This window comes from Dasypus novemcinctus, chromosome 5 (genome assembly GCF_030445035.2).
Source record: "Dasypus novemcinctus isolate mDasNov1 chromosome 5, mDasNov1.1.hap2, whole genome shotgun sequence".
Classification (NCBI taxonomy): domain Eukaryota; kingdom Metazoa; phylum Chordata; class Mammalia; order Cingulata; family Dasypodidae; genus Dasypus; species Dasypus novemcinctus.
This window is the reverse complement of record NC_080677.1, coordinates 34,372,349-34,388,946: the sequence shown is the minus strand read 5'-3', so window position 1 is coordinate 34,388,946 and position 16,598 is coordinate 34,372,349. Positions and strand designations below refer to the sequence as shown.

At 42.2% G+C, this 16,598-nt stretch overlaps 1 protein-coding gene across 4 annotated transcripts in view; it reads right to left on the bottom strand.

Moving 5' to 3' along the window:
• Positions 1-16,598, bottom strand: part of OSBPL3 (oxysterol binding protein like 3) — a 181,570-nt gene that overhangs the window by 28,941 nt on the left and 136,031 nt on the right. For 2 of the 4 annotated variants that reach the window (XM_058296868.2, XM_058296869.2), the window contains 5 exons: positions 15,100-15,227; positions 11,942-12,049; positions 4,934-5,068; positions 4,007-4,100; positions 2,038-2,288 (listed from right to left, as the gene is read on the bottom strand). In XM_058296868.2, coding sequence (XP_058152851.1) covers positions 2,038-2,288; positions 4,007-4,100; positions 4,934-5,068; positions 11,942-12,049; positions 15,100-15,227 — 716 coding nt within the window. The remainder of the gene's footprint in view (positions 1-2,037; positions 2,289-4,006; positions 4,101-4,933; positions 5,069-11,941; positions 12,050-15,099; positions 15,228-16,598) is intronic. The other 2 variants (XM_058296870.2, XM_058296871.2) reach the window with 1 other exon arrangement.

The window sequence follows — 16,598 nt, the reverse complement described above, 5'->3', positions numbered from 1 at the left end:
CCAGCACATGCCATGAAGTTTCTCATATTGAAGAAAAGCTGAGTGGCTCCCATAAATGTTCGCAAGTCACTTAGCTTTCCCTCAGATTTCTGCAAAATCTCTGGTAGAAGAGGTGGGGCCCACCTTACCTCCTCACACCCTACGACACCCTACGACACCCTAGAGCAGCTGGATGGCTTATGAGCATCAGCTCGCTGTGCTCCAACCAGGCCCATCTGCCACTGCCTCCGTTCCTGACCCCTGGGCGCGGCTCCCCTTTGCGCCGCCTCATATACCACCTGTTGGACAGCGGATCACATGGTCGACATGGAATGCTGAAGCAGCCCTGCACCATCTTCACACCCTAAAATACCAAACTTACAAAAGCACCCAGTGACATTCAGGAGGCTGCCGGGAGAAGGGAGGAAAGGGGAGGCTCCTTTTGGGCTGGCGACATGAAGGAGAATCTATGCAGGAGGAAAGCTGATCTTCAGAAGAGCAAACAAAAGCCTGGGATAAGCTCCTGATGAAGCTTTCTTGAACTTTCCCTTCCTGGGATGTTGTGCTGGGGATGTGCAGCCTTTCCTCAAACCTCTTCTCAAAGTGAATTACACCAATCGATTAGCTGAACTCCTTAGAGACTCCTCTAAATCGCACAAGAATGAGACACCTTTCAGAAAACTTGTATCTTCAAAGCCCATTGTTTTCTTTAGAGAAAAGAGCTGTCCTCAAGCGGTGACTTTTAACACTTGCCTTCCAAACTACTGGCCTTCCCCTTTTCCAGCAGAAATTCTCTGGGGAAAAGTAACAAAGATTTTTAAAAACTTAGCTTGTTCTTCTCTCCTACTTTTATTATTGTTATTACCAAGAAAGTCAGCCTTGTTGGTGGGAAGTGGCCCAGAGACTCTGGAAAAACGAAGTGATGCCTCTTAAAGCTGGTAATTAAGATCTCTCTGTAATCTTCAAATGACTAAAGTAATAAAGTTTTAATGAGGGTTAAAACTGCAGAAGCTTAGACTTTAGGAACGAATGACATCCTCTATCAATGGAGGGCTGCCAGCTTGCTTTCCCTGTCCCCATCACGTCTGTGGAGCCGAGGGGAGACCGGCGCTACCTCTAACCTGGACAATCAGCAAATGTCCAGACAGAAAATCTGCATTTGGGGGCAACACTGAGATCCCAGCTTTCCATATAGACAAAGGTCTTTTTGTTTACTAGGTTAACATGTGAAGGAACAGAAAGAGGAACAGACATGAAGTTTTCAAGAACAAGGTCGGCCACAGAGTCACAGAAGGGGCTGATTTGACCTCAGTCTTATCACTGCTGCCGGCTTCCCCACCGCTCACTTCTCCTCAAAGCAAAAGAGAGACCAGAAACACCTGAAAGCCCCTTCTAAAGCCAACAACCTGTGCTTGAGAGTGATTCTGAGTAAAGAACTGAAGAGAGATTTTTCTAGGATGAGATTTTGTTTTGTTTAACGTACTTTATAAAAATAAGAGGAAAAAAATCTTTCTGATGTGAAAACCTCCTCTGTAACCAATATTTTCAAAAAAAAAAAAAATCTAGGAGCCCACGGGATAATTCCCAAAATAAACAAAAACACCCGTAAGGGAAATTTATCCTGGATGAGAAAAACAGCTCCAGAAATTAAATTCTGCCCCAGGGTTAGTAAAAATAAACAGGCAGACAGCCCCAAAGACCCGTTTTCCAAGCAGGCCTATTAGAACGGTCACATAACATGGGAAAACACTTGTTAGGTGAATAAGGGGAATATACAATTTTAAGTCTAGCATGACCTTTGTGAGGGGAAGCCCAAATCACAGAGCAGAACTCCCTCAGACACCAGCTGTCACAGGGAAGCCCCCAAACGGCAAATGCGGGCAAGGTGACGGGACACAAGGCAGGCCGAGGGGAATCCGATGCCTCGGAGAAATGGACTTAATTGAAGAACAATCAGAATGAAAGCCGGGGCGAAGGAGGGGGTCTCTGGGCTCCGCCTGGCTGGCGGCCGCGGGAGGGCGCCCGGCTCCGCGCGGGTGCTGCGCGCAGGCGCCTCACCATCCTTTCCAGGGCGTCGGGGACGCGCGCCGCCTGGTCCAGGAGCTCGCTGTACTCGAGCTCCTCGCAGAGCCTCTGCAGCGTGTTCAGCGGCTCGTTCAGCTCCACCGGCATCGACACTTTGGACAGATCCTTCCCTATGTTATTCCTCAGGATGTTCCACAAGCTGATGTTACTGGTGTTGGGGCACGGTGCCGGCAAGCAAGTTCTCCTTTTGGACTTCGCTTCGCCGCCGCTTTCAAGAACAGGACCTGAAAGGGAAATAAGTCGGTTGTACCAAGAGCGCTGTTTGTTTTATATTTTTCTTAAATCCACGAAAGAAACTTTATCTATTAACTATTCAATTGTACTATTAAACTCAGTAATCTAGAATGTCACTAGAAGGCAGGAAATAAGGAAAATAATTCAGAGCAGTTCAATTATCTACCAAAAATTACGTGCATGGAAACTCATATATTTTATTCACAAGCCAGCCCTCAAGTTTCTACTCTAAAGCTAGTTCCTCATAGTTTATATAACTCACAATGAAAGTGGAAATTGGATTTCGATGCCTTATAGCACGTTAAATTTTAACTCTTTAAAAAGTAACTTAAATTCTGAAAAAATAATTGTATTTGTTAAAAGGAACTTATAAAGGAAGTAAAATTTATTTTGTCCCATTACCAAGGAATAGCAGCCATTTGTTTTTTGGGTTTTTTTTTAAGATTTATTTTATTTTATCTTATGAAATGCATTTCCCACACATCATTTTCCCTCTTGGGCTCAATCAGTAATAAAGCGACATCTTAGCTTTTGGTTTCAAGTGGGTTACCTTGAAGCTAAAGCTAAAGTACCACTGTCTTAGTCTGTCACAGGACTGCCAATGCAAAGTACCAGAAATAGGCTAGCTTTTATAATGGGAAATTTATTAGTGGTAAAATCTTACAGTTCTGAAACTGCAAAAATGTCCACAATGAGGGCACCATCAGAACAGCTTTCTCACCAAAGTTGGCTACTGGTGATCCTGGCATCCTGCCACATGGCAAGGCAAGATGGCCACTGATCTCTCCTGAGGTCCCTACCTCCCCCTTCAAGGTTCTCTGTCCCCAGGAGCTCAGCTGTGGGTGATCAGGCACAAGGCTTGTCTCTTTCCAGGCCTCCTCTCCTCTCTCAGCCTTGGCTGCTCTGCTTTTCCCCTGAGTCCAGGTATGGGCAGTCAGGCACACGGCTTGTATCTTCAGCCTTGAGCTGTTCCATGGGCCCAGGCTCCTGTGGGTTTTGTGCCTCAGCTTCAGCTGCTAGCGCCCCTTGAGGCTTCTATCTCACTGTCCCAGTCAAAATGGCAGAGCTCCCTTTTTTGTGTCTTATTCCTCTCTGTTATTTCCATTATATAAAGTTCCAGTAAGAGGGCAGAGACCCAACCTACACACACCTCACTAACGTAGTCCAGTCAAACCCAATCTAATCAAGTGATCTAAATCAAGGTCCCTTAAAGGACTCTAATGCAATCAAAGGGTCTCACACCCATATGAATGGATTAGTTCAAAAAACAATCCTTTATTTTTTTTTGGATTCACCACATTCAAGCTGTCACAGCCACTTAGGGCAGAACTCTTATTACGTAAGTCCCATAGAATTTGTAAATTATAAAAGTCTCCAGATATCTAATGGCCAAAAGCTATATTCTAACATGTTTGCAGAGATAACAGAAACCTGTTGCACTCATTTTTCTTATTTGTATTAATTGTTCTATCCTCACTTTATAATAAAAATTTCCACAAGCAGGAAAATTTATTTGAATGAATACATCTTTCCCATGTGAGTGCGGCCTTCCCAGCTGGACCACGCAACCCTTGAGGGTGGGGACCAGGTCTTAATTTTCTTAGGTAGTACTTGCTATAGTTCTCTGCATGAGCAAGGCACTCCAGATATGCATGTTAGTGTTCAAAGAAGACCCAAACTTTCAGAGATCAAATAATTTAAATCTTACCCAAGGTCTGTCTCTCATTATCTAAATCATTACTGAGATTGTCTAAGGAAAGGTTATCACTTATATCACTGACATATGAATCGTCATCAGAAACCTATGGGAAAGAAGAAATCACTGACATCAGAGTAAAAATAAACAAGAGCCTAATTTTCATAAAAAACATTTCTCCAAATGATCAAACATTTTGAGTCTCACGTGACAAATGTACAGAAATCATTTTGGATGCTGTTTTCATAGGGGCCCATTCACAGAGGTGCACACAGCAAACAACTGTTATTAGAAATCTTCTGTGTTCTTGATTAATTCTCACAAAGAAAATTAGTAAATGCAAGATTTTAGTTATTATAAAAATTCTGACAAACTGAGTTACAATTTGTCTTTAAACTCTTTTGAGTGGAAAAAAAAAGAATTTTCTATGGAAATTAGTACATAAACAAGGTCCCTATGTCTCTACCTAAGGTGTACAAGTAATAGTACATTTACACTCAGCAGTGCTAAATATGACACCTGACTATTCAGAAAAGTGTGGCTTTTATGTATCAATTAAAAGCAATACTATTATACATTATAAATTATTATAAGTAATAAGTATTGTATGTAATTATAAATTAATAAATGTCTAATTCCATGATTAAAAATTATACAGACTGTTAATTTCTTTTGATGTATTGGAAATACACTATAAAGTAGATAAATTATTAACCTATAATTACAGAGGTATAATAAATCAAGTAACAGAAATGAGGAGGTGCCTAACACCTTCTTCTTCTAAAACCTTTTTCTTCTAAGATTTTGCATCATCTTGGGCTTTCTGGGTATGAGGGCTGAGAGGTTCCTCAGAATGCAAATGGTGAAAAGGGGCCCCTGGGGTTAACCAAAGGAGCAACAAAAGGCGTTTGAGGCACCTACCGAAAATTATATTCATACCTCATTTTCTGAAGAGCTGGGAGATAACAGAACTTCCTGTGCATCAAAAAACTCTGAAAGCGAGTCAGTAATAGAGAGTCTACTTTCATTGGAAAGCTGGTGAACCAGAGCGTGGTTTTCACCCCTGGCATCTTCCTATTTGGAAAACACAAAAACGCATCTATTTAGAATCAGTCTCAAGAGAGGCAAAAGAAACACATGATTGATCGGCACGATGTGCAAGGTCACGGGCCCATGCAAACAAGCTACTCAAAGAGGAGGTCAGCTCCAAAGTTGAGGCGAAGTAAGCCCCACGCAAAACAGTGAAAAATGAAGTTACACACCTCATCTACAGGCACTATCGCCACTCAGGCACACACAACCCATCTCAAAGCAAAAACGGACTCTCCAGGTCTGTCTTTGTTCCATTTAGGGGAGAAAATAATTCAAAGACGCTGAATCATATCCTCTTATTCTCTACCACTGCAGGGTGTTTCTTTTCAACCTAAAATTTCCTCTAAATGGTACTGAATACATGTCCTTGTGTGGCTGGTTCAGAGAAAAATAGCTTTCTTTTGCTTCTCTGCTTTGCAGAGGCCAAGTTGCTTTTGCTTTTGAGTCATCCCTCGACAAGTGTGTTTGGGTCCAGAAGTGCCCCTGGTGGCCGATCATTTATTATTCATGGAAGAATGAGAGAAATTCTGTCTCTCCCCACCCACAATGACTCTATCAAAGAAGGAAATCCTCGATCCCCTTTATAATTTTCTCTACAAGTAAAACAAAAGAATATCACTATTTTTCCGTCTTGCATGGCTCACCATTCCCCCCTCCACTGAGTAGATGGTTGTATTCCATTGGGTCTAGACTTTGCCTCTGGGAAGGATATTGTCACTGCAGACATTATTTCCTGGTTTATTATTCCCCTTGTTTTTTTGTTTTTTTTTTTTTAAGATTTATTTATTTATTTTAATTCCCCCCCCCCCTCCCCTGGTTGTCTGCTCTCGGTGTCTATTTGCTGCGTCTTGTTTCTTTGTCCGCTTCTGTTGTCATCAGCGGCACGGGAAGTGTGGGCGGCGCCATTCCTGGGCAGGCTGCTCTTTCTTTTCATGCTGGGCGGCTTTCCTCACAGGCGCACTCCTTGCGCGTGGGGCTCCCCCACGCGGGGGACACCCTTGCGTGGCACGGCACTCCTTGCGCGCATCAGCACTGCGCATGGCCAGCTCCACACGGGTCAAGGAGGCCCGGGGTTTGAACGGCGGACCTCCCATATGGTAGACGGACGCCCTAACCACTGGGCCAAAGTCCGTTTCCCTTCCCCTTGTTTTTTGATACAGTTTTTTTTCCCAATAAAAAAGTCAAATCTAGCCAACATTTCCTTTGCAAAATGTACTTTCTACTCCATTTGTAAGTGGAAATTCAGTTCAACTTAACAAGTTGAACTGCTTTGTGTATAGTTCTGTGCTGGCCACGGAGGGATTTCACCATGAATAAGACAAGGCTTCTGGCCTGAGTGAGTGGGTATGGAGACTGCACCCCAACACGTCACCCAAGACTGTGGACTAGACAAAGTGCTGGAGAAGCAGAGAAGAAGGGGAGACTGATTCTGATTAGAGGGTTTGGGTTTGGGGAGGGCTCCTCAGAGGAGGTGACAACAGATCTAGACCTTAAGGATGGACACATTCAGGACAAGGTGACTCAATTCCTTCGAATCAGAGGAGAAAATGGTTCCCCTAAGCTTCCTGACAGCACACATTTTTCACCAGCTTGATAAAAGAGGTACTTCTATATCTTTATATATCTGACAATCAAGTCCCAAAATAACTTGGAGAATAAAAGTTAAGACAGATCATGTCTCACCCAGAAGTTTCAGGAGTTCAGGACATACTGCTCAGTCTCATAAACATAAATTACACCCAAGAAGGATATGCTGTGCCAGGAGAACCACAGAAGATTTTCATTTTTATTTTATTTTTTTAGATTTTCATAATTAATAAAGGGCAAGTGGTTCCTTTATGGACTGTTTCCTTCAGGAGCACATTTAAGTGCATATCCCTTTCTCTTGGGTTCTTCCTAGATAAGGTGAACATGACCAAAGTATTAAAGATCCTACTAATTTTCATTATCTATATACAACCTTCGGAAATCACGCTTCTTTCCAAGGCTAACAAAGAGATCACTTTATTATCCATAAATAAGTACCATACTGTCTCCTTCGAGGGAAAAGTCTTTCTCGTCTCAAAGAACCCAGGAAGAGAGGCAGTGAGTAACTTGATGCTTTAATGCTCACTTAAACAGTGGCATTGCTCTGTCTTTGGTGTGCCACTGCCATATAAGGCACCAATGGTTTACATGTTCTACTCATTCATTTATAACCGGTCACACTGGGCTCTTTTTTGTCTCCTAGTTTGATGAGTCAGAAGGAATTCCTAGCTGAAAAGCACTGAAAAAAATAAGCCCCGCTCTTTCTGGTGTCCCACCACTCCTGCAACTTCATAATAATCCATAGTGAAAACTCAGCATGACTGTAGTGGACCCCAAGCCCCCAGCACGTTGTATGGCACAACTCAGGACCTCATTTATTAATCTAGTCAACTCAAGCCAATATTTTCTCCTCAAAGAAAAGCATGAGTGGTTGATTATTTTTTACACAATAAAAAGTTAAACAGAGGGAAGCAGCTGTGGCTCAACCAGTTGGGCTCCCGTCTACCATATAGGAGGCCTGGGTTCGCATCCCGAGGCCTCCTTGTGAAGGCAGGCTCGCCTGCACACTGCAGAGAGCTGCCGGCCTGGGCACCATGGAGTGTGGCCAGGCCCGCAAGCACCGCGGAGGGCAGACTCAGGAAGGTGGCAGAGCAAAAAAGAGAGACAAGTAAAAACACAGAAGAGCGTGCAGCAGATGGACACAAACAGCAGACGACAAGCAAGCCTCAGCAGGGGAGAATAAATAAAAATAATACAGACACAGAAGAACACACAGGGAATGGACAGAGAGTAGACAGCAAGCAAGCCGCAAGGTGGGGGTGAGAAAAAAAACCAGTTAAACAGAAAAGGGAGGGAAGGGCACACCCATAATCCTATTAAACTAATACCACATTATAAACATTCTGATACATTTCTCTCCAATCTTTTTTTGGGGGAGGATTGTACCTGGGACCTCAAACATGTGAAACAGGCATTCAACCACTGAGCTACACCTGCTCTCCTCTCTTCACTCTTATTTCTAAACATAGCTTTGTTTTGTTTTGAAAAAATTATCATACTTATGTCTATATGGTATGGTTTTAAATAAATACATAGATAGAGAGAGGATGGTTATAGTATGGTTATAGTATGGTAAATATATTTATATTTATATACTTCCCCCAAACAACTTTGCACCAAAATCATTCTTTCACAATTAACATTTGTTCTGAGGATAAAAACAATGTGTCCAAATTAGAAAATAAAGAGAAGTGCAAATAAAGTAAACATCACTTAAAGTGTCATTACCCAGAAGTGGTCCCTCTTAACCCATTAGTATACTTTTTCTATTATAATATTTGTGTATATGTATATTTATTTTATAAAATTGGGGTCAAACTGTACATAGTCTGTACACAGTCTGCTATATTTGCTTAGCATTATATTTTGAATGTTTTCCCAGGCTGGTGAAAGTCCTTTGAAACAATGATCTCTAATTGATAATACTATATGCACATATTATAATCATTCCCCTTTACTGGAAATTAACAGTGTTTCCAATTTGTAAAGATGGTGACTATCTTTGTATATATGTCTTTGCTGGTATCTCAATATTTCTAAGATTCAATTCCTAAAAGTGGAATTACTGATATTTTTAAGAATATATTCTAATTGTACCAACAAGTAAGAGAAACGCTGCCTTCTCTACATCCTTAATGGCACTGAATAGTATAATTTAGAAAAATTTTGTGCTACTCTAATTGTTTTAATTTGTATTTCTTTGTTAAGGATTGGGTTGAATGGTTTGTTTTTTTTTTTTTTTAAAACATTAGCTGCTAGGAAGCAGTCTTGGCCCAGTGGATAGGGCATCAGTCTACCACATGGGAGGTCCGCGGTTCAAACCCCGGGCCTCCTGGACCCGCGTGGAGCTGGCCCATGCGCAGTGCTGATGCGCACAAGGAGTGCCGTGCCACGCAGGGGTGCCCCCTGTGCAGGGGAGCCCCATGCACAAGGAGTGTGCCCCATAAGGAGAGCCGCCCAGAGTGAAAGAAAGTGCAGCCTGCCCAGGAATGGTGCCACACACATGGAGAGCTGACACAACAAGATGATGCAACAAAAAGAGACATAGATTCCCGTGCCACTGACAACAACAGAAGCGAACAAAAAGAAGAACAAGCAGTAAATGGACACAGAGAACTGACAACTGGGGCGGGGAGGGGCAGGGTGGGGCGAGAAATAAATAAAATAAATCTTAAAAAAATAAAAATAAAATATTAGCTGTAGAAGCCACTGTAGAGGACTGTTTGGCATTTCCTAAAGAAGGTGAATATAGATTTGCCACATGACCCTGTAACACCACTACTGGGTATACACCCAGAAGAACTGAGAGCAGTGACATGAACAGACATCTGCAGATCATGTTCACAGAGGTATTATTCATGGGTTACTAGTGCCTCCTAAAGAAGACAAACAAACAACAAGCAAAAACAATGAGCAAGACAACAATCAAATAATGGGCAGACAACGAGCAAAAACAAATGAGCAGGAAATAGATGTGGCTCAAGCAGTTGAGTGCCTGCCTCCCACACAGGAGGTTCTGAGTTGGGTTTCTAGTGTATCCTAAAGAAAAAAAAACACACACAAATAGACAACGTGCAGATAATGAGCAGACAATGAGCAAAAACAATCAGCAGGAGGGAGCCATCTGGAGGGGGGGTGAATTCTGTGAGATAATGCAATTTAGCAGACTAGTAGACAACCAAGGCCAGTTTCCTTCTCTTCCAGATTTTTCCTTTGAAGCACTTGTCTCTTAGTGGACTTTAGAACCGATAGGATGTTACCCTCAGAAGTCACATAGCCTTTTTAATTAGGAATTTAAAATAATCAAAGAACGGACAACTTGATCATAGGTAATCTTCGCATCCAGGAGTACGTATTAGGAGGACTTGATAGGATGGGGGGACAATTTCTGATAGGAGAGAGGGCTTTAGAATTTAAGTAGCCAGGTCTAACATCAAAGATGGGCAATTTGGGCAGGTAAAAGAAGGTAAAAAGGGGTGAAGAAAGGAAGCTAAAGGTCTGAAAAACAGAGCATCCTGGGCAGACCCCACTGCCAGGGCTGTCATCTGCTAAGAGTGTTCAAGGTGCACGTGAGTTACCTAAAAAAATAAACTCTGGGGTGGCCATTTACATTTACCCTTATTTCTTTCCTGAAAGCAACAATGGCTTTTCACCCGCTGAGAAAGTCAGCCTAAGTCACTCAGTGAAAAGCAGTATAAAATACGGAGAACATACCGTCAATGAGACAGGAGACAAAAAGACAACTGCATCATTGATTCAGAGCTGGTGAAGGCTGTTTAGAAGGCGTGAGTTGGAAGGATGTTATCAACATCCCTCAAGGGTAACTTTACAGTGTTTAAGCCTTCAGGTGTATTACTTTTGAGATCAGTTTTAAAAGATCTGTGGTTCTGGCTTCCATTCCAAATCACAGAGTCTTGTAATTAAAACAATAATATTATTTAAGAGGTAGGTACTATGTGGGGAAACACACGGAATCCTGTAGAATGCAGTGGCATTTGGCAGTGAACAGTCCTCAAAGGTGGCTGCTTTAGCAAAGGCGCAGGCTCAAAGGGGGCTGTCCCAGGGGGCACATTTCTATGCCTAGTCTAAAACCATGGCCATCAGAAATAAGGTTTGGGTGCCCAATCCTGCGGGTAACTCTGTTTAGAACTGAGCCAAAGGAACCGAACAATGACATCTTGGGGGAGTGAGTGTCAACCAACACCACGTGCCTCAGAATACGTGGCACGGGAAGAACAGCTCCTGTCAGAAGAGGGTCCCGACAGCATGGGGCACAGCCTGTGTTTAACGGAGCACCTGCCCGCACCTCCCAGCCTGAGCACTCACAGACTTGGGCCTTTAGCCTTCTCATCAACCCGACACAACAGCTTCCCAAGGGGTAAAGGTATTGTGTGGGGGTTTTACTTTCTTTGAAGTCAGAAAAACAAGTGGAAGGAGGAAAGGGGGAGGAAGGATTAAGATTAAACATTAGCAATCTCTTTTAAAAACGTCTACACATACACAATACAAATTGTATATTACCTTTCTTATTTTTTCTTCTAAAAAGTACTCAGTATAACAAATCTGTTGAACAATTCAGCACCCCTGAGACATAGAAATGAAATGACTAAAAACAGTTTTAACCTCCTTTGCCCTTTTCTATTTATTTTTAGAGTAGCCCATTTGTATTTTTCTCATTTCCCATTTTAAACACATTCAAAGAATATTTTGGATAAATATCCCTAGACTTGAGAAAAGACCTTTATAACATACTATTAACTGACCAATTCACTTTGATTGTCAAATAATCCTCTCTCTGGTCATGAAAAGAAAAGGGGGGAAAATCACAGGAAAGGGTTAGGGAGCAGCCACAGAGAAAGGGTAGGAATGATTCTTCCAGAAGGAGCAAGGGGAGATGGCAGGGAGTTGGAATACTGCAGGCTGGGGCCCTTTAGGTTTCTTCAGAAATAGCAGGAGAAAATGATTGTCTCTCTTCAGTTCCCATGCCCGAAACACTTAAGAAAGCTGGTGATTCGAAGGGAATGGGGTAAAGAAATGCAGCAGGAAGAAAAGTTCCAGTAAAAATGGAAGATTTTTAAAATGTGGCCAGCAGCATGCTCCCAAGAAAGCCCTCTGGACCCCGCCCTCCCAGCCGCCACAAGCACCGGGAGGAGGCGGGGGAGACGGGGACACCACTGGAGGTGAAGCGGGGGCCGCGCGGCCGGACCAGGGCGCGCGGGAGAGGGGGCGGCAGTCGCAGGGACATTCCCGACAAGAAACCTTACCCACCTCTGCGAGACCGTCGCCCGACTTGGCGACAGCGGGGGGGTCGAGGAGCAGAGACTCGGCATGGATTCTGCGTAAGCGTTCTTTAAGGTCTGTGTTTTGTGCTAGGGCCTGGAACACGTTAAAAATAGTGGGGCTACGTTAATAAACGGACGTTTCAGAAAAGCACAGCAGTGGGCCTGGCAGGAGAGACATCTGAGCATTCATCAAACTCTGGGCCACGCAGCCCTGAGGGGGCACTTCCTGGGCTTTCACCTTGAACGCTGTCCAGAAGGACACCAGTTCTGAGATGCCTGGGAGATAAAAAAATTAAATGCAGGAAATGGTGCCCCTTCTCTAACCTCATTTGCAGAGCCAGAAGCAAGGGTTAGAAAGGGCCGTGGAGAAGGAAATCAACACTCTCAGCTCTTATTACAGCTGGTCCTTTCCCGGCATCTCCTTCCCAATCGTCCTTATTTAGCTTCTTTTCCTGACTCCCTCCCAAAAGAGCCCAGGCCTGGCTCATCCCTGAAAAAGATGCTCCCCCCACCATGTATGACTGCACAAATTTTAATATTATTTTGTTATCACACTGGTTGAATTGGACCACAGGAGGTGTGCTAGGAAGTAGGAACTTGGGGAGGATTAATTTTCCTGTTTTTCAATACAGTCATGGATCGTTTTATTCATTCTTCAGGGCTGAGGCATTTAAATTCAAAATAAATCAAAACAAAAACAAACCTCACTTACCTGGATGAGGGCTGAGGACGATGGCCCCAGGGAGAAGATGTGAGCAAATGTGAGCTCTCCTGCTACTGCTGTTATTTTGCCCTGGGCAGGTCCAATTCCCTGTCCCAACCTTCTAACTATGTGAGAACTGACTTAAGGGTCAAGGAAGGTGTTTCCCTCATGCTGATATTCCCATATACTTAATGACCAGCTCAAGTGATCTGTCTTTGGAAGGGCACAAATTCACCCGATCACATGCCCCCCTGTCCCGCCACCCAGGCACTCCTACAGTCAGCTCCACAAGGGCTTGTACACAGAGCCAATCTGTCTTTCTCTCTTCTTGATTCTCTTCTAAGACATGCAGAACTCTTCCTAGCCATAAGGTCCACAGGGTCTGCTGCCAGGAGTACAGGACACAGCACTGTCTTTTCCACTATCTCAATCTCAAACAAAGTTTTTGGCTTCATTTTTTAGTGCCCAGGAATGGTATGGGTTATTCAAAAATCCTCGGGGATCATTTAAATGTTTGTCAAGAACAAAGATCATACATCGACATGTGACAATGTCTTCTGGCCAATACGCCACTGGTAGGGAGACTAGAATCTTATGGCGTAAAAAATCTATTTAAGGGGAGGGATGTGGCTCAAGCAGCTGATCGCCTGCCTCTCACATGGGAAATGCCAGGTTGGGTTCCCAGTGCCTCCTAAAGAAATCAAACAAGGAGCAGACAACAAGCAAAAACAACGAACAGAAAACAAGCAAACAACAAGAAAAACAACAAGCAAACAGATAAGGGAGCCAACTCGGGGGTAGGAAAAATGTATTTGAGAAGCTCCTTTTTTCTTTGCAAGCTACAGGCAAAAGTAAGAGAGAAAAGAACCAAAATTGCACACACAGCACAAACACATCCTGCCTGATAGTCTTGTGATCACTAAAAGTATTATTTTAAAAAAATAAGTCTTGAATCTAATCAGGAATGTAAGCCAAAAAAGGAAAGGATCATTCAGTTTTATCTTGATTTTCCAAAATCCTGAACATGGGTGAGGAATGAACTCTGTAAAGGTAAGAACTTTGGCCTGGGATAGCAAGACCAAATAAGGCCTCTACCACATGATCAGATTGGCAAGAGAAGGCCAGACTTCTGTGGGAAGAGGGCAGGAGAAAGGAAGACAGAGAAGGGGGCTATGGGAGATCCATCCCAGATACCTTCTAAATGCACTAAAAGCCAGCCTGATGGGATCAAAGTGAAATACTTTAGACTATTAAGAAGCCGCCTGGCTTCTCTCCTCCTGCAGTAGCACCCTCTGTGCAGCTGGCTGTCCACTATAATCCAAAAAGAGGGTGGTTTCATTCTCTAACCTTAAAGAACTTGTATTTGCCCAGGATGGACAACATTAAGATTCTGCTTTCCACATGGAATAAAACAAAGTTTGGTTTTTCTTTCAGAGACAACATGCTTGGAATGACCTGTTGAGTTAGTATTCCATAAGTGTCTTACAACAACAATCTATACTACTGGTGAAGAACATCATGCCAACAGCACTGCTTTTCCTGGTAACATGATGGATAGAAAATATGAATGGATATTTCAAAGCTCAGTCAATACCTGACTTGGCTTCTGATAATAAGGTTCTGAAATTCATTTCTGCTATCTGACCCTAACTAGAAAACTGAGTATTGATAATTTCCCATGTGCATATACACTCCCTCTTTTTAATGCAGAATTCCAAAGTACAGGCAAAGAGTAAGAGCAAATAAATATGCTATTTTACAATTTCTCCAGCTTCTTGACAGATGGGGGGAGAAAATAACCAAACAGGTACAGCTACTCAAAGTAGGACACGCATATCAACGGAGCCAGCTATTTTGAGGAATGAACTGAAAGTGATTAAAAAGAGAGACAGAGCGTGACAGGGTGGCTTGCGGAAAAACTTGTGAGGTCTGACAGTGATTTTCCTGTTGTGATGAAGCTACAAAGATGCCCTGACAGACACTTTGTATGACTCATCTCTTTGTGCTCCTGGGGAGAAAACTGTTTTGTACTATCTAACCAAATAAAATAACTTTCATGTCTTTGAAAGGGAGATAAATAAGATCAATGCTTTGTAGTAGAAAAGAGGAGAGTGCGAATTTGAAATTTCACTCCACCATCTGTCATTTGGAAGGTCATCTAAGCTTGTGGGGTCTCAAGTCCACAAATCTCTTCCACTAACGAAAAAAAAATCTGTAAACCCACACAAACACACAGTAAAGGTTTCATGGAAACAAAATCAATGAAATGAATAGGAGGAAACCAAGCTTAAAGCACCTAACACTTAATAAAGAGCTGATGAAAGGTTAGAATAGAATTTGGATAATTTGAGGTTTGGGTTTTCAATACAACCAGGTAAATGGACAATATGGAAAATTCTGGAGCCTGAACACATTTGCAGGCTGAGACAGTTGGCACTTACGGAGGAGAGGGCTTGCTTCAGAGCAATGGCCTGGCTGGAGGGGGAGGAGACATCCTGTTCCATCAGCTGCTTCAGTTTCTCTCTCTCCGTTGATAGAGTATGAAACACTGACCTTAAAGTGAAGTAAACTAGAAAGATAGAATCATTATAAAAAGGAATAAAGGAAAAGGCATAATTAAGAAACAAAATACAGAAAAATGAAAATTTTTTCAACATGAAAATGAACCACCTTGAATATTTTTAAGTACAGCAAATGGATACTGGAAATTGACATTAAAAAAACCACATTAGTCAATTCTAAGGCCCCTACCCACCATCAAATTCCATGACTTCTATTTTATGATTTATGATATTTTTTTCTGTTTTTTTTTTTCCCTTTATTTTTAGCTTTAGATTACATAAATGTTACATAGGAAACAGAGGGGATTCCCATATATCCCACCGCCTCCCAATTTATGATATTTTGACATTTGAAAGGACTATGTTTCTAGATTCTCAGTCATTAGCATTTGGTTTTGTTTATATCCAAAAGACTGGAAATGCTTCCAAAAAAAATAGAGGGAATTGATAAAAACACAGAGAATAAACTAGACAGCATTTTAACCAGGTGATCAAAATTAATCCCAAATGAGAGACATTGTGTGTGTGTGTGTGTGCACGTAAGCATGTGTGCAGAAAGAAAGAGATAAATGTGACAAAATATTAAAAATGGTGTAAAGGGCTTTGGATGTTCTTTGTAACATTCTTGCATCTTTCCTGTAAGTTTGGAATTATTTCAAATTAAGGTGTCACTACCTCTTCCTGACCTAGACTTCCCCATCTATAAACTTGGCATTTATCTACTCTGTTCACTGTACTGAGCATTTAGGTACTATCACACCTTAGCACTGTTAGGCACTCAACAATTAACTTTTGCATTTTGTGATCAAAACTGGATGAATTTCTTGCTTTATGTGTTGATAGCTTTTAGAACTTCAGTTTAAGCCATCTTAAACTGTTATTTAAATGATTGATCATGGACATCACATTTGAATATTATTTTTGCAATCTCCTTTATTACATTTTGTTTTAGAAGGGCAAAAGAAGAAAGAGACTGAGCCGCTCTTCTCAAATGGGCTGGCATATTACTGAATTCCACAGGGTTGCATTTTTAAAGGTATCGTTATCCAAGAGCAGCCTATTTAGAAAAACAGAAACTAAGTAGGCATCACTGATTGACTTCCCTCATTTCACAGGAACGAGGACAACTGAACCTGCCTCTATAGGTCACTGACCTTGTCAGAGTCTGTGACATTTAGAGATGGACTTACGGCATCTTCACACAATACAAACACACACACAAAGGTGCTTCTTCTGACAAAAGAAGGCAAGAGTTAATAGTCCTGAAGTTTTCTTATCATGTCTATAGAGCACATTTAGCTCTTTGATTTAAAAATTCAAATAAGGAAAATACTGGGCAGTTCAACAGAGAGACAAGCAGTTTGGCTCTATCCTCTCCC